This window comes from Ursus americanus, chromosome 22, assembly GCF_024610735.1.
Source record: "Ursus americanus isolate L20-20 chromosome 22, mUrsAme1.1.p, whole genome shotgun sequence".
Taxonomy (NCBI): domain Eukaryota; kingdom Metazoa; phylum Chordata; class Mammalia; order Carnivora; family Ursidae; genus Ursus; species Ursus americanus.
The window spans coordinates 29054034-29081308 of record NC_142148.1 but is presented as its reverse complement, the minus strand read 5'-3'; the positions used below and the strand labels follow the sequence as shown (position 1 = coordinate 29081308).

General features: G+C 41.8%; 1 protein-coding gene across 3 annotated transcripts in view; it reads right to left on the bottom strand.

Moving 5' to 3' along the window:
- ATRN (attractin) overlaps positions 1-27275 on the bottom strand; it is a 146647-nt gene that overhangs the window by 32048 nt on the left and 87324 nt on the right. For all 3 annotated transcript variants that reach the window (XM_045808244.2, XM_087853723.1, XM_045808246.2), the window contains exons 19-24: positions 25659-25796; positions 23444-23537; positions 21494-21546; positions 18866-18960; positions 16115-16193; positions 14189-14346 (exon numbers count right to left, since the gene is read on the bottom strand). In XM_045808244.2, coding sequence (XP_045664200.1) covers positions 14189-14346; positions 16115-16193; positions 18866-18960; positions 21494-21546; positions 23444-23537; positions 25659-25796 — 617 coding nt within the window. The remainder of the gene's footprint in view (positions 1-14188; positions 14347-16114; positions 16194-18865; positions 18961-21493; positions 21547-23443; positions 23538-25658; positions 25797-27275) is intronic.

The window sequence follows — 27275 nt, the reverse complement described above, 5'->3', positions numbered from 1 at the left end:
CTTTAATGATTTATTATAAAATAAACATTGAAACAGACATTGAAGTGTTTGTGGCTTTTCTGACACTGAAGATAATGGGGACTTCCTATAAGATATACTTATTGCAAAGAAGAAAATGTCATTACAATTTATAAATAAAACTCAGTGTCATTCTTCTCCCTTTCCACACAGTAGGTATTGCTCCCCACACTCCAGCAAACCTAGAATTTACGTCCCCTTACATTTCCACAACCTGCTTCTGCCTAACTTTCAGCAGTAAGTTTGATTAAAGTGTGCTTGCCTGGAAATAGGGAAAGGGTGGGGTATGATATGTTGCTTTTTTTCTAGTAAGGCTTTGACAGGCTACTTGACTTTATGCCACTGAATAACTTCGATTTTAAAAAAGCTAAATTTAAAAATATGGGTTGAATTCAGTTGATCTTGTATTTAACTTGACTAGTCCCCATTTCTTTCTTCACAGTGTCCTATAGTTACTCCTACAAAGTATGTGCAAAATTTCACTGCATGAGAAACAAACTCTGTAAGACACACATGGCCATGATCCATGGGTCATTTAGAGTATTAAGCCCACCAGGTCAACTATATTTTATTTTTATTTTTAATAATACTTCTATTACAAAAGAGTACAATGCACATATCATTACAGAATAATCTAAAAGCAGGGATGAAAAGGAGGAAGGAAAATAAAAATGAACCTTAGGAAGCTTCTGAGAAACACTTACTAATATTTTAATATTTCATTGAAATCCTTTTCAGATTTTAAAAAAAATGTAATCATAAAGATTTATATCTTTTCATTTTTTTATTCAGAAAAAATCATGAATATATTTTTATATCAAGACATACCTATGTCACAACTCAATTTAACTTTGAATATTTAACTTACTCTAGGCTTTTTTTCCCTTCTATTATAATCATTGTTGCATTAAACATACCTTGAGACAAAATAACTAACTAACTAGCTAACTAACTAAATAAATAAAGTGTGCCTGCCCAGAGACCCTCTAGGTGTGCTAAATAAATCTGAGAGACTAAACTCTGAAGCCCAGCCAGCCCCAGGACTTCAGGTAGGATATGGCAGACTTGCACTTCCCAAGAACTAATTTTGTGCTTCAGCCAAACACGTGTTTTCAGGTTGCTCTGCTACTGCACTTGGTCCTTCCATCATCACCAGAGAGTCCTGCCCACCCGTCCGCAGGGGAGCCCCCTGCCCCTCGCTGCCCAGCCCAAACACTCCCTTCCTCATTCAGTTGCTGGGAATTGGCTCTCTCCTCTCTATACTCCCTGCGCCTGATCCACTTCCTTCTCAGGACATGGGAAAGCCATATTCCACCTTATACATTGGCTGTGTATACAATGATGTCCTGGAAAAAAAGATTTCTGTACTCTTCTGTCTACAAAGGTATCAATTTCTGCCTTTCTAATTGTTGCAGGAAAAAGAATGGAAAGGCAATTCCCTACCTCCCACAGAGGCAGATGTACCTACCTCCAGAGAGCAAATAACACCACTGTATTCCAAGAACTAGGCCATGGTTCTCTCAAACCCTGGAGAGCTCGCAACAAAGTGCAGATCCTGGGTTCTATTCCTACTCCTGAAGCTTTAAACTCCCCACGTGACTCTGGTGCCAGTGTCCAAAGACTGTACTTCAGGAAACTCTGAAACAAGGAATTAAGGAAAAAATCTACCCTGCTCCTTCCCCAGAACAATTCCTTTAGTGTTTCAGGCACTGTACTGAAAAAAAGTTGTCATTTTTACTTGGAAGATTTGGCTCCCAAAGAAATTAACCTGGATCTTCCCCAGGCGTAGGGGTGTCACGGGGTTGGTGTGTGGGAAGAACGAGGGTAGAGAAAGCGAAGGTAGGGCTTTGAAACAACCAGAGAGGCATGACCCAAACCTTGAGACCAGGAAATGGAGGGAATGTAGAAGATATTCTAGAGTTTTGAAAGTGCCAAGGAATTTGGGAGGACTGCATGGTAGGCCTGGGGTGGCTCTCCGGCCTCATTGATTATTCTTTTTTTTTTTAGGAAAATTTTCAATTTTATTTCATTTTTTTAAATTATTTGTATGCATTTGTTTCTATCATTTTTTTAATTTTATTTTTTCATCATGACAAGTATACACTTCAATTCCCATCCCCTATTTCCCCCATCCCCTCACCCACCTACCCTCTGGTAACATCAGTATGTTCTCTATAGCTGAGTCAGTTTCTTGATTGTCTCTCTCTCTCTTTTTTCCTTTCCTCATTTGTTTTGATTCTTAAATTCTTTTTTTTTATAATAATTTTTTTTATTATATTGTTAGTCACCATGCAGTACATCCCTGGTTTTTGATGTAAAGTTCGATGATTCATTAGTTGCGTATAACACCCAGTGCACCATGCAGTACGTGCCCTCCTTACTAGCCATCACTCCCTTCCCTCTGAAGCCCTCAGTTTGTTTCTCAGAGTCCATAGTCTCTCATGCTTCATTCCCCCTTCTGATTACCCCCCCTTTCTTTATCCCTTTCTTCTACCGATCTTCCTAGTTCTTATGTTCCATAGATGAGAGAAACCATATGATAACTGTCTTTCTCTGCTTGACTTATTTTATTATTCTGTGCCCAAACAGCCAAGCCTGTCACATACAGGAATGAGGACAGCTGCCTTCAAACAAACCTGATGGCCATAAGCCAGGGTACCCAGAGCAGCAGTCAGTGAATGAAAATCAGAGGCCTTCCGTAGATCTCTGGGCTCAGGTAAGCCCTGAGGTTTCTATAGTTCCTGAGAAAAGGGGATGGGGCTCTCTGGGAATCAATTTCTTATCAACTATGGTAGGGACGTTGCTCTAAAAAAAAAAAAAAAAAAGTAAGACATTTCTTATATTCAACTACCACAGAACAAATTCTTTTTCTAACATCTGTATTTTTTTTTTAAATATTTTATTTATTTATTCGACAGAGATAGAAGACAGCCAGAGAGAGAGGGAACACAAGCAGGGGGAGTGGGAGAGGAAGAAGCAGGCTCATAGCAGAGGAGCCTGATGTGGGGCTCGATCCCATAATGCCGGGATCACGCCCTGAGCCGAAGGCAGACGCTTAACCGCTGTACCACCCAGGCGCCCCTAACATCTGTATTTCTAACACTGCATTTCTAACATCTCTAACATTTGTGATGTCCACAAAATACGTATTCAGAAACAAGTGAACGAATGGATAAATGATACTGAACTGACAGGGAAAGACCACTGTTTAATACAGAAGGTTTGAAAAGAGAGAGAGAAGGACCTCTAGTTTGCATTTATCTTCTCCACCAGAACGATCTTCACTGTTATGAACACACAAGACAGGCAAAGGATGGGAAAGGACGGCTGGCCCCCCTGAGAAGTAAAGATGGCCAGCTCGTGGCAGCACCTGTCAGGCTCGGAGAACCCAAGGTCTGTGTGTACTTGGCAGAATCCTTGTGGGCTGCTCCCATGGCTCCCGAGGCCAACAGCTTCACCAGCGCTCAACTCCACCCAGTCTGGGAGCCTGCCAGACCAGGGCCCCTCTGCTCTTTGACTCTCCCCAAGAGAAGAGGCTCTGCAGACACTGAAGATCTCACTTTAGGACCTGAGAGGGCCAAAGTGGCCTTGGCTGCCATCTGGGCTCCTGGCTTCACCGTGGCAACCTTGCCACATAGTTCTAGGCTGCAAGGCTGGAAGCCTGGAGAGAACTGATTCCTCCCATAAGAACTCAGGCCTGTCTACAAAGAGCTTTCCACTCAGGCCTCAGCTGTGTCAAAGATGGAAGAGCCTGTGACCACCCCACCCTGGGTCTACTGCCCCTGCCTCCTTGAGTTTTGCCATGACACAAAAAACTTTCTTGTATGAAAGCTTGCCATTTGCGACCACATGGATGGATCTAGAAGCTATAATGCTAAGTGAAATAAGTCAGAGAAAGACAAATACCATATGATTTCACTCATATGTGGGATTTAAGAAATAAAAGAAAAAAAAAAGACAAACCAAAAAACAGATTTTTAACTATAGAGACCTGATGGTTACCAGAGGGGAGGGGTGTGGGGTGATGGAGGAAAGAGGCGACGGGGATTAGGGAGTGTACTTGTTTGTTTGTTTTTTTTTTTTAAGATTTTATTTATTTATTTGACAGAGACAGCCAGCGAGAGAGGGAACACAAGCAGGAGGAGTGGGAGAGGAAGAAGCAGGCTCCCAGCGGAGGAGCCTGATGCGGGGCTCGATCCCAGAACGCTGGGATCACGCCCTGAGCCGAAGGCAGACGCTTAACGACTGCACCACCCAGGCGCCCCAAGGGAGTGTACTTGTGATGAGCACTGGGTGATGTATGGAATTGCTGAATCACTATATTGTACACCTGAAACTAATATTAACACTGTATGTTAACTATATTGGAATTTTTCAAAAAAGTATAAAAAATAAAGGAACACTAAAACAAAAAACAAACCAAAATAATTTTCTTTACGACAAAACAAAAACAAATCAAAGTTCTGTATGGAACTCTGTTGAGACCACGGGCCCTGGACTGGATTCCAGAGCCCATCATCTGGCCTCACACACTACCCACCTAATGCTGGTTTGTGCTGGCACAGAAACTGTATACCCAGGCTCTGGTCAGAGCCTCAAGGCTAGTTAATTCCACCCAGCCACTCATTCCTGACGTGCAAGCTAACACGCAACCATCTGTGTGTGCCCAGCCTCCCAGCTCAATACTGCTCTGTGCTTGCTTCCCCACATATCCTTCCAGCTACTCCTTTCACCACTCTCCAGAATTCTTATTCCATCTTACCATGATCATTAATAATTTAAAAATTGTGAAGAACTACATACACTTGGTTGAAGTACCTACAAGGACCAAATAGCTAATCACGTGAAGCAATGGCTCGGGCTCCCGACATCATCTCCTGAAGGTTGCTTGCTGTCTTCGGCCCCCACCTTACTTAGGTTTCTTTTCAGTTCTTCTGCGGTTACCTTTTTATCACTAGTAAGTTGGGTTTTTTTGTTTTGTTTTGTTTTTTTGCTATTTCTTGACTTAACCATTGTAGGCAGCACTTACTGACTTCCTACTATAATGGAAGGTGACTGAGGCCACCATTCCCACTTGCCCTTTCCAGTCTAGTTACATCATTGTTTTTAATGCCTCTGTCAGTTTCTGTGTCATTATTCTGAGGGTGATGGTGCTGGAAGGATGCCAAGAGAGACAGGAAATGGACAAAACACACTTGGATACAGGGAAAGGATGTGCCTGTTACCCACAGGCAGCTGCAGGAGCAGGAAACAATGCAGCATGGCCCACCACAAGGCAGCATCCCAGGCCTCACAGCCCACACCAGGTGCCCTCCTCAGGCCTCTGATGCACCCCTGCTTGGAGGTGAAGTCAGTGGCTCCCAGGGAAGCTCCCTTTGCCATTTCACCAGGGTGAGGTGTGTTAGCCAGGGTTTTGTCCCTGACTCCTGACTGTTCTAGAGCCTGTCCAACAGCAGTCAATAACTGGTAAAAGACTAGTAAAATGCCGTGCACTTCCTGCAAAGTAAAACAGAAGGTCAGTTCCAAGGTGCACCCCAGCTGGCCTAGATGGCTAAGGTCCCGGCCAGCCAAGGTTGCAGGCCCAGCTGAGCCTACCTTCAGGAGGTTAAATAATAAAGTGGAGCTTTATTTTTTTTTTCTATCACCTGTATTTTTTTTCAATTTTTCTATTACAGAAAATTTAAAACTTTTTAAAAAGTAGAGAAAATAGTATCATGAACCCGTGCTCATTGCCCACTTATAATAATTACCAGCTCAAGGCCAGTCTTGTTTCATCCATACACCACCCACTTTCCCCACAATCACATTATTTTGAAGCAAACCCCAGGTTTCCTATCACTTCATTCTTAAATATTTCAATACATACAGTACCTCTTAACTACCCTCTTTGTAAAATTAGGATGTTTGTGTCCTCTACCCTTTCTTTTCTTCTACCTCTCAACTCTTCTGACAACATGCTAGAACAATTCAATCCTCTAACACCAGACTGTGCAGCCTGGGATGACAAATTCTTGGTCTCCAACCCCAGCCAGTACCTTAGCACTGGTCGGCAATCATTCTGACAGTATCAGAAAAAGCTGTCAGCACCTTTAGAAAACTTGCAAAAGTTGCAAAAAAGAACAAAGTTCTGATACCAACCCAAAAGCTCCCGTCCCTACAACTACGCATCCACCTAGTGCACATCCGGGGAAGTGTCCACCGCCAAGCCACACTGTGCTGTGACACTGAAGACACACACATATAAGACGTGGTCCTTGCCCTTAAGGAAATCTTTGCAGAGTGAAAAGGCAGATGAGTGAGTCTACAGCTGTGGAGGCACAGATGAGGAAAGAAAGTTGCTATGGGATATGCTTGAGGGTCACCTGACGGACCCCTCCCCTGGGTTTCTAAACAAGAATTCTACCTGGACTCCCCAGCTCAGGTCCAGCTCTTTCCAATCCATTCTCCCAACTGCTTCCAGAGGGGTGTTTTGAAAACACCGATCTTCAGTCACTTCTTGGCTTACAACATTTCAACAACTCCCAGTGGTTTTCAGGCTATAGTTCCAAGCCCTCAGCCAAAACCTCCAGTCTCCTCCCGACGGCCTTCGCCCAGTTCTCCAGCACCCCGCTCGCAGCACTGCCACTTCACCTCTGCGAAACTCCCGGTAGTTCTTGGAAGTGACTGGGTATGCCTTTTCCCCACCCTGAACACCCCTACTCCCCAACCTCACAATCCTAAGACTCAGCTCTGGTACTGCCCATCCTCACTCAGACTCAGGGGGCACAGGACACTCCCCTCTCCTCCCAGGGCTCTCTGGAGCATGGGGGCACAGCCTACCACCCAGCATCAGACAGCCCCTCCTGTCCATTCAAGGCTGCTGCTTTGGGCCACAAAGTCTGCTGAGTGAGCAGATGTTAGAGGAAGCCTCCTGGCTATGGAGATCACAGGAGACAGTCTGCTAGAGATGGAGATTTACCCATTCCAGCCATAGATGGTATTCGCAGATGGTGTGGATGAGACTGTCCAGGGAGAAAGGGTCCAGAGGAAATTCAAGGGAGCAATGGTATTGAAGAACTAAGAACAAACAGCCAAAGCCATGGGTGAAAAGTGGAAGAGAAGAGGCTTTCAAAAAGAAGGAATAATAAATAACGATCCTAATGAAAACCACAAGGTAGTACAAGAACCTTTAAATGCCACTTTGAAACAAAGAAAGATTTATACTTTGAGTAGTTCAGTTCTAAATGTATTTCATAGCCTTATAATTCTTTAAAACTCTTATGGCACAGATATCTAACACCAGGAGGTATGCAAATACACCATCATCATTATTATTATACAATAAATATAAACATTAAGAGTGTACCTGACATTATTCATAATAGCCAAAGAGTGAAACCAACCCAAGTATCCATCAACAGATGAATGGATAAACAAAATGTGGCCTATCCAGACAATAAAATATCATTCAGTCCTTAAGAGGAGTAAAGAACTCAAACATACTCAATATGGACGAGTCTTGAAAACATTCTGCTAAGTGAAAGAAGCCAGTCACCAAGGACCATATGTTATGTAATACAATTAATATGAAATGTCAGAATAAGCAAATCTATAGCGATAGAAAGCAGACTAGTGGTTGCCAGGGTCTAGGGGGAGGGAGGAACGGGCAGTGACTGCTAATGAGTACGGGATTTGTTTTTGGGGTGATGAAAATACTCTAAAATTGACTGTGGTTATGGTTACACAACCCTGTGAATATACTAAAAACTACTAAACTGTGTACTTTAAATGGGTGAATTGTATGGTATGTGAATTATATTTCAATCCAAAAAAAGTATATGTGAGTCAATAAAAGTTTCATACATCCTTTGCTTAAGGAGAGCAATCCTGTTAGCACCATAAACATAACTCTAAAGTCTAAATGAACGCTCAGTTCTCAATACAAATTCTGTGTTGCCTTCGCTCGTGAACACTGGCCTCTTACATAAACCAGAAGACGAAACACCCGGCGTGGAGAGGGCTTTAATATTAGTTCCACATTACAATAACAACCTCTGTTGCAGAGCCTGTAACAAGCCAGAACCCCAGCTTCACCGCCACCTTCCCACCTCACACAAAACATCTGCCTGTCCATTCTCTATCTTGAATACCTAACCTCCCTGCTTGGGAGGTGGATACACCAGCTGAGTCCCTGCTTACTGGCAAGGACACCCAGCATTGCTTTCAGAAAGCAGAGCTGAGGGAGAGGCGCTCACCCACAGGAGCAACTCACCAGAAAACAGGCATGACCAGCCCCAACACACCCATCACCCTCCTGCACACAAGGCCTTCTCAATCTGGGTGGGTTGGGTTTTTTTTTTTTTTTTTTTAACTTGAAACTGCATCTACAAAGATTTTTATAGTTGGTTTCAAATTCCCTCAGTTAGCAGTTATAGGTTTTGATCTGTTCCTAATTATGGAAAAGAATTCTGGGATTGGTACAGAGTGAAGAAACTTGAGTCTAACATTACCATTTTTAAAGCACCAAGGTTTACATGAATTCTGAGTAGAACACTAGATTTCCTCAGTTACTTTGCTTTAAGAAATGAGAATCAGACAAAAACGCTTTTGCCTGCACTGAAAGCCATACTAAAATTTAACCGAATGGCCTACGCTGCACCCTATTCTCTTCCTTCAATGAGTCTACGTTTTTACTGAATCTGGGTCGTCTCTAAGTGTGCATGGGTGTGTTTAAGAGCGAACTACATCCAGGAAAGCTCAGGCTCTGAGGAGACTAGAGCAGTACAGAAAGGCAAAGGCCCCTCTGTTGAGCACACCACTTCATGTGCCCGGGAAGACGCAAGCTCAGCCCTCCACACGCACACACCCCCACACAGTCCCAAGTGCACAGAGATCTGGTGTCGTGTGAAGACACCGGGAACACACAGTGCCACAGGTCTAGTCACGCTGCCTGCAAATACTACAGTTAGTTGTACCAAAGAGCAAAAAGACACAGCTGCAACAGAACTTACCTGCTTGTTCAAGAAGAGCCTGGCAAGCTAAGTGGTGAGCATGCCATAGTTTATTTTCGAAAGTGCTCCTGAATACAGCTTTCTTAGGTGGATCTTATTCAAGGAAGTGCTCTAGCCCAGGTAAAGAGCCCCCCAAAATCAGGCAGCAAATCAACATCTCTTTGCCTCTTAAACTTAAAATTAGTACTTTTAGAAAGTAAGTGTGGGGAAGAGATCCCTCTAGAAAGAAATGCTCTAAAACCATTTCAGTGGCTTTCAGAGGGTGGAGCAACAGGGCATTGGGAGGAAAAAAACTAGAACTCAGCATTGGCAACAGCACGACTATCTCCAGCACAAGAGCCTGTTTATATGCACGGAGACCTCTTTCCAAATGGGAAAAATGTCAGCAGTATAAGTTAAGATTTTCACTAAGAATCTTAAAAATGTTAATCATTTTTCAGCTATACACAACAAAGCCTGAAGTTCAATCAGATTCAGAAATAATAAGGTATGTCAGTACGAAAACAATCTTAACTTAAAATGAGCCAAGAAATAATATTTACTAGACCCCAAATCAAATATTTTATAAACGTATCTGACCTATAACTGGATAGTGTTAGATGTTAGGAAATTGAAATTGTCTGACCGAGCCTAGAGTTCAATCTCTATGGGGTCAAACAAACTAAATCCCTGGTTGGCACCTAATATCCCCTTTACCTTGGTGTTGTCTACACGCTATAATCCCTCCCCTTGAGTGTGGGTGGGCCTGACCAATCAGGTGACTGTATTTATTTGTTTATTTTTTTTGTTTGTTTTTGTTTTTGTTTTTTAAAGATTTTATTTATTTATTCAACAGAGAGAGAGACAGCCAGCGAGAGAGGGAACACAGCAGGGGGAGTGGGAGAGGAAGAAGCAGGCTCATAGTGGAAAAGCCTGACGTGGGGCTCGATCCCATAACGCCGGGATCACGCCCTGAGCCGAAGGCAGACGCTTAACCGCTGTGCCACCCAGGCGCCCCTATTTGTTTATTTTTAAACACGGGGCCTGAACTCATGACCCTGACATCAATACTTGAGCCAAGATTAAGAGTCAGACACTTAACAATTTAGCCACCCAGGCGCCCCCAGATGACTACTTTTAAAAGAGGGTCTTGAGGTCAATCAGGAAAAGTCAGAAAAAGTTGAAACTTCAGTAGATATATCTGTATTTTTGGTCTAAAATTTAAACTTTCGAATGTTATAGAAATGGAATCATACCGTATGTAAATTTCTAAGATTCCATCCCCCCCAGTTCGGCAAAATTTTCTTGGGATTCATCCAAATTGTATCAATAGTTTGTTTCTTCTTACTGCTGAGTGTTACTCCACAATATAAAATAAATAAAAAAATCTTGAAAACTGTTAAAAAAAAAAAAAGAACTCAAAGGATGCAACTGAGAAAGGACATGAAAGAATCAGTTAAAAAAAATGTATATCAGAAACCAGGGATGTACTGTATGGTGACTAACATAATATAATAAAAAAACATTAAAAAAAATGTATCCTGCAGATAAACCTTTATCACAAGTCCTTATAAGAATCAGATTATATTGAGGCAGTATAGGCAAAAAAGGAGAAAAGCAGTGAAGAATGAGAAAAAATCACAGCAAGAAAAAGCATAAAAAACAGGGTAAGGAGAAAAAGAAGGCTGGAAGTTCAAGTCCTGACTGCCCATAGCATTATACGAAAAATCAGGATTCCCTTAGAAAGTGCAATGTCTAAGGAAACTTCAATTGGGAGAATTAGGACATAATTACTAAAATGCATGAATTCCTGCTTCTAGAATTTAGTCCTGGACTATTCAGCAGCCATGCGGATGCCGCTGTGTGAAAGGACCATGACTGTTGCCTGCTGCTTGAACATCTATTTTCTTCTCTTCCAGCGCTTAACAACTCTGGGAGATAACACACTGCAGTTGTGTTAGTGGTTAAGATACTTACGGATAATGTTAATATTTCTGACTAGAACTATCTCATGATAAATCAGGAGAAGTTGTATCTGGATACATCCTTAAGGTGTAATCAGAAATGATCAGGTGACTCTAGATAACATTTTTGAAATAGGGATCACATTGATATTTCAAAATCCTTACTCTATAGATAAGTATATTTTAATTTTCCCCCTTCTATACTTTACCCGGGGAAGGAGCTTTGGGGGGGGGGTGCTAACTCTTCAGCTAGCAGCACAGCATGCCTTTTATCCCCACACATCCTATTTGTATGGACACGGTAGCCATGCTTCATGGGGATGGCAGAGTTGGGTACAGCACTCTTGCCATCAGACATCCTTGGACTCTGTCATTTGCTGCTTTAAGTGAACCAGAGAAATAGCCCTTTGCAGCATGACAGAGCCCCAACGGCTCTGGAATTTACCTCTACTTCAGTAATGCTGAATGTTTTTTAGCATTAGAAAGTGTTATAACACTTGAATTAATTTTGACTACACTTTGGCTTTGGAGAGGAATCATTTCAAATAGACACTGGTACTTTTTTTTTTTTTTTTAAAGATTTTATTTATTTATTTGACAGAGATACAGACAGCCAGCGAGAGAGGGAACACAAGCAGGGGGAGTGGAAGAGGAAGAAGCAGGCTCATAGCAGAAGAGCCTGATGTGGGGCTCGATCCCATAATGCCGCGATCACGCCCTGAGCCAAAGGCAGACACTTAACTGCTGTGCCACCCAGGCGCCCCCGACACTGGTACTTTTTGAACTTGATTGCTAAAGATTCTAAAATTCATGTTTTATACTGTTAAGTTTTAACTAGTCAGGAATATTTTATATAACCAGTGATAGTTATTTTTTATGAATTTTGTTTAGGTTGTAATGTTTAGCTTTTATTAACTCCTTATTCTTGCTATCTTAAACTCCTTGCTGTATTTAATGGCATACTTGTCAAGACACTTAGCATGTAAAAAAACAATACCCCCCCCCCCAGGCTTTTGGGTTGCCTGGTGGCTCAGTCATTAAGCATCTGCCTTCGGCTCGGGTCATGATCTCAGGGTCTTGGGATCGAGTCCCCCATTGGGCTCTTTGCTCAGCGGGGAAGCCTGCTTCTCCCTCTGCCTGCCACTCCCCCTGCTTGTGCTCTCTCTCTCGCTGACAAATATATAAAATCTTTAAAAAAAATAAAAATTTTTTAATAATTGGGTTAAAAATATTTAAGATAAAATTTACTGTTTTAAGCATTTTTCAGTGTATGCTTCAGTACTCTTAAGCAGAGATGCTGCAAAGATTAGAGGATAGTGTGAATAACCTTGTGTCAATACATTTGAAAAAATGAAATAAATTAATGCCTAGAAAAAAATTACCTTAAATAACTGAAACAGAAAGAGTAAATACAAAATATCCTGTTACTTTTAAAGAAGCTGAATCAACAGTTTAAAAAAAACTCCACAAATAAAATACTTATGGTTTTACAAGAGATCTATCAAGTATTCAAGGTTCACATAATTCTAATCTTACATAATCTCTTCCAGAAATGAGAAAAAAACCTCAATTTATAATTATTAAAGGTTAGTTTAACCTTGAAATAAAAACCGAACAAGGACAGCAAAAGAAAACTTGGACAAATGGTGGTGTCATTCACTGAGAAAGGAAGCATGGGGTCTGGGGCTAAGGTCACAAGAATGACTACGTGCTGACGGCAGGAGCTTGTGATTGTCCAGCTAGAGATGTCCAGGCAGTGACCGAGCATACTGGTCTGGAGCACAAGTAGAAGCTGGGCTGGAGACAGAACTGAGAATCACCAGTACAGAAAGAGCACCATAAGTCCTGTAAGTGGGATGGAATTACCCAGGGAAACTGTGTGGGATGAAGACAAAAGAGAACCAATGCCAGATTCCCAGACAACCTCAACATTTAAGGAAGGAGATTCCCTAAAGAGCCTGGCCACAGAATCAGTGAAAAAAGGACCAGGAAGGTAAGAAAGACAGTGACTCCAATCACTCTGTGAGAAGGAGAGGGGACTGGAGAATTCAGTGACTGGTGTCCGCTAAGACAGGACAGTTTCAGGATGTGGTGAGGGAAGGAGGCACTGCCGCGGGCTGATGGATGAGCAGGTAAGAGGAAGCACAAACAGGGAGCCAACACTAGAGAAGGGTGGCTGAGGACAGAAGCAGAGAGTGTGTAAGATCAAAGGCAAGAGCAGACTAGAGGATGAACACACGGGTGGACCAGCTAGACAGAGAAAGGGAAGCATTTGGTGAAAAAAGCACAACACAGAGCCTATCCCCACATTCCAGGAACGAAAAGATTCTTCTTTAGCCACAGTCCCACGGCATGAACACAAAATCACCAGGCCTCAGCTTCAAACCCATCCTAACCGATCAGTGACGACTTGCTTCTGAGAGTCGGCAAACGGCCGCAGACCAGGCCCATGACCATGCTTCTGTGGCTAACCCTGCACCAGTCCCTGAAGGTCACCCAGCCCTGGATTCCACATTCGCCCAAAATAGGGGGGGGTAAAAGCTTAAAGTACTGAGGCAAGGCCTGGAGGACACAGTGGCAGATGACAAAGAGCAGCAATGGGGCCATGGGTCTTGGATAAGAGTCTACTGGTCCCCTGAGAACTGAGAAAAAGCTCGTGGTTGATAACATTGGTGGCAGCAGCAGGTGACATGCCTTCAGGTCACATACACAAAAACTCCATGATGTGAAGAGGCTACGTGATCTGTGTAGGAGAGGCCACGACTCCCACGGGGCCCGTGCTCTCACACCCCATCTTACACTGCCACCCACGCCACTCCATCCTGTCTTCTTTAAACTCTGACAGCAGTTGGGGCGTCTTTCCATATGGCACTTCCCACACTCTGGCTCTCACTGGTTTTCAGTGTGTTCATTTATACCCACCTGACTCACTCTAGAACTGCAGCTCGACAGGCTTTCACACTGGAAGCGCTCAGTGAAGAAATGAATACAGCTGTAATTACCAAGCTTGTTACATGCCAACTTGCTTTCAAAAGGGCTTATCATTCTCTTTCTTAAGTGACTTAAGCCATCCCTACCACAGCCTTCTTTTCGGTGGTCACGTGCTCATCACCCCTCTGCCATAGATACTACAAAGGCAACGCAATATCATACGCCTCGTTTACCTCAAGTTCCGAATTAGTGGATTTAGTCTCCACGGAAAAGATTTCACTATGTCTGCAGGTTGAAACTTCTTACCTGAATTTTGATGGGCCAGGTGAAATTACTGACATAAACGAAGAAAGTGATGTTTGGGTGGTTGCGAAAATCAAACTTCTCATTAGAGAAGCTATCTTTGTACTCCTTAATGTTGGTTTTTGAAACAACAGGCATCTCTTCTCCAGCCTGGGTTCCAGCTGTCAGGAAGAAAAGAATGAAATACAAGAGGCTTCTTTTTTTTTTTTTTGCCCTCATTAATAATGACCACAGTTAGCATTTACCGAACACTCACTACGTTCCAGGAATAGCCTCTAAGAGCACAATCTCATTTCATTCTAACAACAATTCTTATTACTCTCATTTACAGATCAGGAAACTGAGGTTCAGAGAAATTAAGTAACTTGGTTCAGGTCACACAGCCAGCAAGAAGCAGAGCTGAGATCTGCCTTGGAAAGGCTGATACTCAAGGCTATGCCCTTAACCAGAATGGTTCTGCCAGGAGTTTCTACGACTCCTCTCCACCTAAACTGCTGACACCTCGCTGTGTCAATACAGATACCACTAGAACCCTATTAACAAGCAATGACTTTCATCCTGCACGTAGCACTTCAACTGCTTTGCATTTCCCCTTTAGACCCATCAGTGCTCCCGATCCCCCATACCAGGGACACTGATTCACCTCTCACTTCCCAACTAGCAGTGACCTCATGTCTCAACAGCAGCAGGGAAAAAGGAGCTCTAGGGAGTCACCCAGTCCCTTTGGCTGTCAGCGATGACTGTATTTAAATCCCCCCAATCTGGTATAAACTCATCCTATTCCCAAACAGTCCTTCAACATTCCATATTCTCCCTCAGCCTGGAATTCTGATGTCTACAAAGATTCGTAACATAGATTTTTCCCATGTCTGCATTCAATGACTGGAGCCCAGACTGCTGGGTCCTCATTGAGACAATCACTGAAAAGCATTCACATGCTCAGAGATGTTGCCCTTCTCCCAATGTTCTGATAATTCAGATAAAAGTGTCTCCTCACTACAAGTTTCTGAACCTTTTCTGAATCCCATACAATCTTAAAAGATGATAAACATAAGACATGCAAAGGTAATGTTTAATTCTGTTTCAGTCTAACTGGCTGTGTTTCAACCAAAAATCAGTCCTGGAAGAGTAACGATAAGGAAGCACAGTTACCATCCACTCAGAAACTACCATGTTTCAAGCGCTACACGGACAACTTCCTTTACTGTCTCATTTCAGCCTCACAACGCTGTGCACGGCTAGGTGTTTCTCTCATCCCTTGTATCCACGAGCAAATCGGCTCCGGAAGCTCAATCTGCCCAATCGCACAGTGCAGCACAGTCGGTAATGGGCAGAGTTCAAGCCCACGTCTGTCGAGCTACGTTCGTAAGCACTACATCAGGCCCACCTGTAACTTCCTCAGATCTTCTGCCCAGATCTTCTTTAGGCAACCGTAGCAAGACAGACAAGAGAGCAAACACTATGCTCTTAGAGCCTGATTTAATTCCCGAAGTATACTTCCCTGTACCTACCGAGATCTCATTCTATTTTAAATATTTCCATTTCTCACTTCTGAGGCCTGGACGGGGCTGACGATGGGAGCCAGAGCAGTGGCCGCAGCGGTGCTATCGCAGCTGGCAGCAGGGCAGCGGTGGGGAGCGCGCACTGAGCCCGACGCCACCGGAGGTGCTGCCATGTAGAACCTGATTTAACCGACGCGACAATTCTAGGAGATAAGTATTGCTGTCTTCTCCTTGTGACAAATAACCCTAAGGTCTAGAAGAGAGGTTCAGACACTTGTTCAAGGTCTCCCAGGTCATGAGTGGCAAAGGTGGGTTTCAAACCCAAATCTGTCTGTCTCCAGAGCCCCCTTTCTCAACAACTACACGTATTTCTCAATCTACAACCAATCTACTCCACATGGAAGGTCTTCTCTAGGTATGTCTTTACCTGAGAAGCTGGCGGCCCAGGTGATGTTGAGGTTGAAGTTTTTGGAGGCATTGATGAACATGTCCAAATCCCTGTTTTGCTGATGAGCGGTACAAATAGTTAGAAAATCCATTAGAACGGTTTCCAGATTTTAAAATAAAGTAGTAATTACATTTTACTATTCTCAATTTTCCTAACTACAAAACAGATATTTTACAATGTTTTAAAAGAAACTGACACTTACAAGAGAGTCAGTAACATTTCTAACCAATTTAAGCAATATATCCCAAATAAATTTCATTTCTCTCTCACAAATGTGTATGTAATCTAATGCTTTGTCAAATGTCTAACTCCATGAGAAAGTAGGTTTTAAAAGGCCCCTGACCAGAGCACGGTGACTTAAATCCTATGACCTGTATTAGGGGAGTCAGCCTCCTAAGGATCCTCTGGGCAGCTATTTCCAAATGTCAAGAGAGCTCACGCTGATAAGTAAACACTGAACCAAGACCCCAATTTATGTGTATTTATAAATTAAACCTATGTACTTCTGAGCTAACAGATTACATATACTGTAAAGTTCTCCAAAGTGGAAATGGTTTTTTAAAAAAAGCACAAAAAGCTGAAATAAACTAACTTAAAAAAATAATTTGACTGTATTCATTCAGGATTTAAAAAAACATTTTCTCTCACGAAAAATTTTATTTCAAGAGAAACAGAATCTGAATATTCTTTACCAGCTTTGAAAATCTTATTTACCACTGAGAGATACCACAATCTGAAGAGCTAATTTAATTTCTTTTGATTCTTGGTTTTAATGACAGAGAAAGACATCTCTGAGAAATGTGTTGAGCCAACAGCCAGAAGTGCACTGTTGGCTACACCAGGTAAGTTGTAATACGAATTTTTAGTTTTCACTGGAACTTGACTAATAAATCTCTTTCTTATGGTCAAAGAATTATTTTTGCAAATGAATCAGATGTTGTATTTTTATATTTTCCAAATGGATCAAATCCTGCTGAAATTCTCTATCTTGAAAGGCCAGAAAATAAGTCAGAACAATAAGATTTTTAAGGGTGTTGTTTTGGTGGTATTTACAGCACAAAATCTTAACAATGGAAACACTTCCAAAGAGCCATTTTCAAAAGGTGATCTCCAAACCAGGAGTTCCTCTCCCAAAGCACTTAGTTACCTTCTTGTTTATTGATATAACCTCACCTTCTTCTTGCAGGGACAGCTCGAGTGTTTATTTAGTTTTAGTATTTGGTGAAAGAGCACTACTAACGATTACTTCTTTCCACAGAAAGGATCAATAAACTTGAAATCCTAGTGCTTTTACAAAAGATAGAACATAATCCTACACCGTGGATAACTCTATTAAATATTCTGTCGTAAGATAAACAGGGAACTCCAGAGAGGTTAAAAGATTTTCATGGTCCCTCACCTCATTAAGAAGTATTACCAAGAGTCTATTATGTTTATTTAAAATAAAGTTAACAACATCAATTACATCCTGAAAGACTAAGTACTTCAACCACTTGCTTATGAATAAGATATTAAATAAATTTCATGTGGTACTTTTGCTATAACCTTATCCTATAATCTTTTTTTTAAATTCCATCAACATAGCCATTCAAATGATATGACATACAATGTGTCCACATAATATTTTCATTTAATGTCATTTATTATTTTTACTTAAGAAGAAATTCACTCTCTAGTACATTTCTCCTTAATTTTATCACTAAAATGGAATATAAAAAACAAATCTTACTTTCATTTAATAGTAAATATTCCACACACTGGATTTTGTTCTACTACTAACTTATTTATTTTTTAGATTTAGCAAAGCTTGTTAACAGTGACATCTGTTAACAAAGGAACACAACCTGGCTTACTGTCATATTATTTTTCATGTATTACTTGTCATGTTTATTGTGACAGGAATTTTGTAATGTTAAGTGGCTTTGTGCATGTTGATGAGAAATAAGAAAACTTCAAGGACGTTCCTAAATAATTTATCATCAAGTTTTGTAAAATTTCATTATGTAGTGGAGTGGCCATCGAATGACTTCATATTTCACTGAAGAAAGTGTATAGGTGTGTCTTCATGTTCTAGATGCTTCACTTTTAAATGTCATGCTATGTTGGCTCCCTTCTACCACCAGGTAGTACCCTATGTCAGGGTGGGGTTCATCAGTAATGAAAGCAGATATAAATCCACATTTCAAATAGTCGTCTTAATAATTCCAATTATTTCTGGTTAACTTCTTGTTGGACCTGGCTACACCTCACTGTTCTTACCTCCTAATAAGGCTAACACTTCCTCTAGGCACCGAAGTGTCACCTCTGCAGGCTTCCTCGCATCAGTGGCATTAATTTCAATCTGCAGTTTCTTTGCAGGTACTTGTTAAGCCTCCGGTTTGTTTCAAGAGAGTAAATCTGGTCCCTGTCCTGTACCCCTCTGACTGGGGAGGTCCCCTCGCAGTCCCCTCTCCTTTTCTGTAGGGTCTGTGATGGGCTGATGGGCAAACCAAGTATGCGTGGGATCAGTGCCAGTGTGGGTATCAGATCCTGGTAAATGTGAACAACATCATTCTTGCCTTTGAGACGGAGAGGGGACAAAGTGTAGCTTCTAACATTTCTTTCCTGCACCTCTAAACATAGTCCTGTGTATGCCACTCTGGAGACCACTGCTAATGCTTCTGACCATAAGGATCAAGAAAAAGATCCACATGGATGCAAAACAAAGCAAGAAAACTTTTAAAATCTTACTTCATCGGGTGTAGCCACAAAATTGATGGCTGTGTAATAGCGGTCATCTTCCTGGGATAGGCTAAAGGTGAACTGATAGTCAATGAGAAGAGTATCTGTGGAAAGAAAGCAATGTGTATTTAAAAATTAAAACAAAACAGAATAGGTCTCTAGAGACACAGACTGATTTTCTTATAAATATTCAGGAAACAGCCAGGAAACACTTTTAGCTCACTTATACCTGGGGACTGGGAGGCTTTTCAAAGAAAGTCAAGTCTGTGGGCAGTATCATTTTATTTGAAATAACCTATCAAACTCTCTTTACATCATGACCCTGGTTGAGATTTTAGGTTCCAAACTAAATTACCTACAAATATTAATTGTACCTCTACTACATGCCAGGTTTTACCTAAGGATACAAAGCTATAAATTAATGGTACAAAAGGAAACAAGACTCTATGGAAAAATGGTTGATTTCAGGTCTGGAGCAAGGAATATGTGTCTTGATTATCTTATTCTCGAAAGCAAGAAAGCATTCAAAGACTGAAGTGATGTAGCAAAAGAAAACAGCTTTAAAGAGAGCCTACTGGACACAGATGGTATAATTTTTTTTCGGTACAAAAAAAGTAGTTTTATTCAAGCACAGGGACAGGACCCGTGGGCAGAAAGAGCTGCCCAAAGATGGTATAATTAAATTCTAAAAAGTCGACTGTACAACTCAACAACCTGATTTAAAAATGGGACAGAGGAATTGAATAGATATTTCTCCCAAGAAGATATACAAATGGCCAGTAAGCACGTGAAAAGATGCTCAACAGCATAAATTATTAGGAAAATACAAATCAGTTAAACCACAATGAGATACCACCTTGTGCACAGTAGGATGGCTACTATCAAAAAACCAGAAGATAATAAGTGTTGGTGGGGATGTGAAGAACTGGAAACCTTGTGCACTGTGAGCAGGAACGTGAAATGGTACAGCTAATGTGGAAAACAGTATGGCAGTTTCTCAAAAAATTAAAAATAGAATTACCAAATGATCTAGCAATTCTACTTTGGAGTACATATCCAAAGAACTGAAAGCAGGATCTTGAAGCAGTATTTGTACACCATGTTCATAGCAGCCAAACATCACAGCTATTATTCACAACAGCTAAAAGATGGAAACAACCCAAAAGGTCCATCAATAATATACATAAATTGGACTATTAAAAAGGAAGGAAATTCTGACATACGCTACAACCTGGAACAACCTTGAGGACACTATGCCAAATGAAATAAGCCAGTCAAAAAACACCAGTACTGTATCACTGTACTTATATGGGGTGCCTAGAGTAGTCAACACTATAGAAACAGAAACACAGAATGGTGACTGCCAGGGTCTCGGGGAAGAGGGAAATGGAGAGTTGTTGATAAGTTTATTTTCAACTGCTTAAGAAACTGCCAATTGGTTTGCCAAAATGCCTACACCATTTTATAATCCCACAAAGATGGATGAAGGTTGTGCATAAAGGTTCTAGTTTCCCAAATAACTGCTAAAACCTGGTATTTGTTTTTGGCTTTGTTTTTTCAAGATAGATAGGTTACATTATGCCAGATTACAAAAAAAATTCACTGATATGGTGGGGTGCCTGGCGCCTGGGTGGCTCAGTTGGTTAAATGTCCAACTCTTGGTTTCAGCTCAGGTCATGATCTCAGGTGCCATGAGACTGAGTCCTCCCTTGGGCTCAGCGGTCAGTGGGGAGTCTGCTTGTGATTCTCTCCCTCTCCTTCCCCAACTGTCTCTCTCTCAAATAAATAAATAAATCTTAAAAAAAAATAATTGTTTCTGGGGGTACCTGCTGGCTTGGTTGAGCAACCAACTCTTGATTTCAGCTCAGGCTGTAACCTCAGGGTGGTGGGACTGAGTCCCACATCTGGCTCCACGCTCAATACGGAGTCTGCTGGAGATTCTTTCTCTCCCTTTGCCCCTCCCCCTGCTCATGCTCGCTCTCTAAATGAATAAATAAAATCTAAAAAAAAACCTGTTTCTGACCTATATCCTAAATGTGAAATATGTTGACCCCAACCAGATAATGGCAAATGAAATTAAGTTTCAAGAGAACATAAATGAGGAAAGCCAGAGGTGTGGATCTCTGTATTCTCCCCTGATATCTGCTATGGACATATTAACATAAATGACAACCATAATTAACACAGCTTAAAATGGCATTCTGATATGTAGTTAAGTGTAACAGAATGGAAACGCATCAAATTAGCACACATTTCCATGAATGGCTGCCATATTCTTTTTTTTCTTCTATATAGGTTGAGTTTTATTTATTTTTTAATTTTTTTATTTTATTTTTTGATGTAAAGTTCGATGATTCATTAGTCGCGTATAACACCCAGTGCACCATGCAATACGTGCCCTCCTTACTACCCATCACCAGCCTATCCCATTCCCCCACCCCCCTCCCCTCTGAAGCCCTCAGTTTGTTTCTCAGAGTCCACAGTCTCTCATGCTTCATTTCCCCTTCTGATTACCCCCCCTTCTTTATCCCTTTCTTATTCTTACAGCATTACCATTCTCAAACCATGTTAAAGCAAATAACAAAGTTTTACTAAACTACTTTGCTTCCACACAATATGAATTGTGAAAACACTTACAATAACATGTTCCTTTGAGAGGGTTTCCCTGGTATCGATTTTCTACCTCGCATCTAGAAGGATAAAAATGAAGATTATTTTCTATTGCTAGTTAAAACAAAATGTACATTCATTTTAAAACCAAGCAGATCCTTTTATATAAAGCTACACTACAAACAAGTGTGAGTCAGTATAATCACATTCTTCACTGTCACTCAGACCAGGCAGGCTGAGGAGAGTCTGTGTTCATGCCGAGTACTGACTATCCAGCAGTATACACCACCTGCCACCTGATAAACATTTGCCAAAGCACAGGAGATAAATCCATATGTAATAAATCTAGATCCTACTTATTATCATGAAAAACACATTTCCACTTTTGTGTGGACTAAATATTCCTCTAAAAGTGAAGTTAAAACATTTTTCAAATATTCATTTCACACTTCCTTCCTATTCTCCCTGGATAAAACTGATCCTGTTCTTTAAAAATAAGAAAAGGCTAAACACCGAGAATCACTTTCTTTCTTTCTTTTTTTTTTTTTTAAAGTCCTTGAACGTGGTTCACCAGTCTGGAGAAAAAAATAAGTTCTAGTAAAAAAGAATCATTACTTTCCCCTACAAATATCATCTGTGAACATCAGCAAAACCCAGTTTCCCACTTCACAAGGGCATTTATACTGGCAGGCCCAGTAGCTGAGAGCTATTAAGAAAGCAGGGAAAAGCTTGGGTCTAGCACTTTTCCCAGATAAATAATACACAATATTGTGTCCCTGGATCCAGGGTGATTCTTAGTGTTTGCTTATATCTAAAATCTCCTGAAGAAAAGGTCTTTCACTGGACCTATGCCTCATTTTGTTACTGCATGCCTAACTGAGGGCAGGAGTGATTAATTTGGCTCTATTATATGGTTCTGTTTAAAGGAACCTAGGTCCAAAAGCTAAACTTAATCTTTGATTAGACATTTCTTCATGTATTGGCTTTAAGGCATCATGAAACCAGTAAACATGCCCAGTGGTGGGAACTATAAAATGTAGACAAAGCGATTCCTTCCTTGAACATCACTACCAAGGTCTCAACCACTGGTGACCTTACTACTGTACTTTTTGAGAAAAACGAAGTTTACCGATGAGGTATTTGCTTGTCTCAGCTCAGTGTTGTGATAGTACTAAACGTGTCTCTTAAGTCTCTTCTTGAGAGAATAAGTAAAGCTGAAGCATGCGTTTTATGAGGTTTTCTACTGAGGCAGACAGGTATATATTCATCAGGGAACAAGCGCTTGTTTCAACTCACCAGGACACTAAAAACAATTATTGCTAGTCCTGCTATTGATGGATAGGGAAACTGAGGCTCAGCTAAGTGATTTGTCTCAAGAGTGCCCTGCTTCGTGGAGGCAGAGCCAGGGATAAAACTCCATGTCTGTCTGACACTGTTGGCATCCTCATGGATGGGAACTCAGACTCTTCCCTGGAAGATGTCTAACACATTTCACCAAGGAAAATGCTAGAACAGGAGAGATGTGTTAAAGACCAGGGGATCATCTCCACTATCAGACAACCAAACTGCTAAATAAAACACTGTCCTGGAATACCAACTCTTCCAGCTCCTTCTCGGGAAAGGGTGCAATCCCCTGATGTGACAAAAATTGAACAGTGGTTGAAGTTAAAAGACTGATCCAAGTCAGCAACGCAGGAAATGTCAATGTCACTCGAACATAAAAATGTGACCTAAAGAGCCATCAGGGAATTGCTGGTGAACTGACGACCTCCTCAGTATGGAAGCTGACTGAATTAGACCTGTATGAACCAAGTTCATCAACCCGGGGATCCCCCAGAGCCCATGACAAAAGGGCACAGGGAAGGGGTGGCTTCATAGTCCCTTGGCCTCCCTGGTGGTACAGACCCAGCTGGCCCGGCTGTCAGTCACTAAATCCAGGTGTGGCCTGTGGCAGGGTCCCAGGAGTGTGGTACTCACAGCTGGCACTCGTCTCCCTTGACGCCCTTGGTGGTGCAGAAGCACTTGCCCGTGTTGGTGTTACAGAGCGATGCGTGCCCGTTGCACTTGCATGCTGGGGAGAAGGAAAAGGAATGGAGGTCACAGTTGGCTTAAAAGATTACGACTATCACAGACTTTTCCTAAAACACATAATTTTATCTGAATCGGATTCATTAGGAAAGACAGATTAAGATGAAAGCATTTAATGGGTAAGATTCAAGTTTTCCAGCTAATGATTTATCTCAAATAATGTAAAGGCAACATTAAAAGAACCAAAGTCCAAGAACAGGAGGAAAGAGAATGCTGTCTTCTACTGCCATCTGAAGCAAGATTTTGATCTTCTCAATAGGCTGTTTTTCACTATTATGACTCTTTCATTCATTCATTAAGTACTTATGAAGTATCTCTAGTGTGCCAGGCACTCGGTACGGGGCCCAGACACAGTCCCTGCCCCCAAGGAGATGCTCTAAGCAATAACCATCCTGAAGGGGAGGCTTGGTCTTGCTGCACTTAGCCTCAGATGAGGTTCCTGCTCCACAAAGGCCATGTCTCAAACCCTCGCAGGCTCAGGAGTGAGGTGAAATTGCCAATGGCAGGTCAGTGTTTCAGCGGCCCCGCAGGACTCGCAGAAATGGGCACCCATGTCTCGGGGGCCTTGGGCTCGGGGTCTTGGGCACAGTCCCCACCCTGTAATGCCAGGTACTGTGATTACTGTCAAATGGATAAAGTCCAGTCACAAGGAGTGGGAAAAATATTTTTACTAAAGACCTTTCAATCTGAGCAGGAAATGTTCTTTAAGAGTGGTGGCAATGGCAGAAGAGTATTAATAACCGCCTACATTTCCTGAGTGCTCACTACGTGTCATGTACTGCTCTGACCGCTTCATTTTTTTTTTTTTTAAGATTTTATTTATTTATCTGACAGAGATAGAGACAGCCAGTGAGAGAGGGAACACAAGCAGGGGGAGTGGGAGAGGAAGAAGCAGGCTCATAGCGGAGGAGCCTGATGTGGGGCTCGATCCCATAACGCCGGGATCACGCCCTGAGCCGAAGGCAGACGCTTAACCGCTGTGCCACCCAGGCGCCCCTGACCGCTTCATTTTATTCCCACTTTACAGATGAGGAACCTGAACCCCAGAGAGGTTAAGGGACATATTGCTAAAATGCCAGCTCTCTCCTGGTTGCTCTGGGATCAGATTCTCAAGGGCCATGCTAAGGAGTTTGGAGGTGGGATTTGGGGAGAAGGTAGAGATTTTCCTTTCTTATTTATTTTCCTGCTCAGAACCTGAAGGGTCTTCCCATTGGAAATAAGAACAAGCCAAAAAGCAGCTCGCCAGCCTCACTGGTCATTTAAGAAACATATTAATTTATGTTCTAACACTAAAAACTCCTTGCTTGCAGGAATCTATTTGACATGTATGGGGAAACAGGGGACTATTTAAATCTTTAAAATATACTAGAAGTCCTGAGGAGTCTGGCTCCTGGTTAACACCCCACGTGTGATTGTTTGGACTGGACCACAAGCCATTACCCAGGCTTACCTGGCTGGCCTCCCGCACCTGCCCGGAGGTGGGGGGTGGTCTCTGAGTGGAGCTGCAGTCAGGGTCTCGGGCACCCCACCACCCCTCGAGTCAGCCATGCTCGGTCACATGTTTGCATCCTAGTGCAGGGGCCGTCCTTCCTGAGTCTCTTTATCTGAGGCCTTGGGCAGACCTTTGGGAGTCTTGCTGAGCTTCCTCAGGGGAAGGTGGGGGAAGCCCTGAAGTCCATCCCCACTCTCAGTCCCCAGCACTCCCCCCTCCCCTCCCCTCTCCGGGATCCATGACAGGCTTTTGCTGGAGCCTTCTGTTCAGGGCTCTCCCCACCTCTGTGCTCAACCAGCATCCAGCCCAGTAGAGAAAGGAACGTGGGGATGCAGAGCTTTCTCAGGTTTAGGTTTAAGCCTCTTGCTTTACCACCACAGTAAGTGGTTAAAGGCTTAACTCTTCCATTTTCAGCTTGTTGCTTTAACTGGCTATTCTGACACTTGGTGGTTCCATTCACTCTCTCCCAGGCTTAGCTGAGCTCCTGACAAGTATGACAAGAAAGGCAGTATCCAAAACCAAGTGGCTTCTGTCCTCCTAGATAATCAAGCCAAATAGAGGCACTGTGTTCCAGCTGGTTTGCAATCAGTAACCCTGAGGGATTTGACTTACGTTGACATCTGCCCCCGTTGGTGGGATCACCATAGAAGCCAGATATGCAGGTCTCACAGTGCTTGCCTGTGGTCAGGTTCTCACACTTCTCACAGATACTCTGATTAATGCACTTGCTGTGGCCATTGCACTGGCAAGCTGAAAGAGAAAGCATTTTAAGGGGCCAGTCCTGTGGTAGAACAGGGTAGAGTAAGTTCCACAAGATTTATTTGCAACTATCTGTTTAAGCTCCTTATTACCTCTAAAATGGGCCCACTAAAAACTAGTTTGAGAAATAAGATCAATATACCACAGCAGGGTGAAAGTCTACAGCCATTAAAAAAATAATTTGTGGTTGTTCATAAAAATAATGTATGTTCACGATAGTAAATTTGAAAAATATATAGAAAGAAGGGAAAATCATATTCAATTGTACCACACAGAGATGACTGTGCACATTTGGGATTTTTAGTTTCAGGAATTTATTTTTTCTATATAGTTTCACACAATTGTGCTCATATTAATCCTCAACCTTGATTTTTTTTTTTTTTTACTTACAGCACAATTACTTTACCACGTTATTTCATCATGAACAAAACCTTAAACGGCAGAATGATTTCTATGAATCATAACAGCTATTTAACTATTCCCTTACATTCTGATACTGTTTGCTTTCAGTTTTTCTTTTTTAGAAAAAATAACCATTTTTATATACAAAAACATCCCCACAAGTGGAATTAGTAAGATTCTTGACACACGTAGGACCTTACCACTAAAAAGGCATATGAAAAGTGGACCTCTCAGGACTGCTCAGGACAGCTGTTTAGGCTGTGCACTGCAGACTCCAGAGGGACCATCCACAGAGCGCACAATCTACATCACTGCAGGCAGAAGATCTGAATCTGCAAATCTGTCTTTTCCCCCCAGCTTTGCTGAGATACTACTGACATGCAATATTGTGTAAGGAGTATAATAATGCATTGATTTGATATGCTTACATATCGCAAAATGATTACCACCCATAGCGTTAGCTAACATCATGTCACATAACTACTATTTCTTTTTTGTGATGACAACATGTAAGGTTTACTTTTTTAGCAACTTTTGCAGATCTCTCTTGGTTGATCAATGTGATACAGCTTTCCACCATCGTGGCAACTTTTCATAGCCTTGCACCTGTTGTTCACACACCTATTTCCTACCCCATCACTGTAGGTATTTGAGTTGTTCTATATAGACTGTAACTGAAAGACTTAAATATGACTACGGCAGTTATTACTGCACCAAGAATACTTAAGAGGTGTGGGATGTGCATGTCGTTCCTGTGAAGATGAACAACTGTATAGATATCGAAAGGGCAAAGCACAACACACACACATAGAAATGCAGTACCTAAAATTATTTACCAATAAAATCTGTATTCTGGTTCAAGATAAAAAAAAAATAGAAACATGCTTATCTCTCTCTTCCCCTTCAAAATCCCACTGAAATCACTGAAAAGATGTAAAAACAAGGATAAAGCAATAGGAATATGGGATAAGAGGAAAAGGTGCTATGTTTCTAGAAATTATAAAACAGATGGTGTCACTCTGACAGAAAAAGGGGAGTTGAGCCATCTGTCTCCTAATGTAGAAGGAG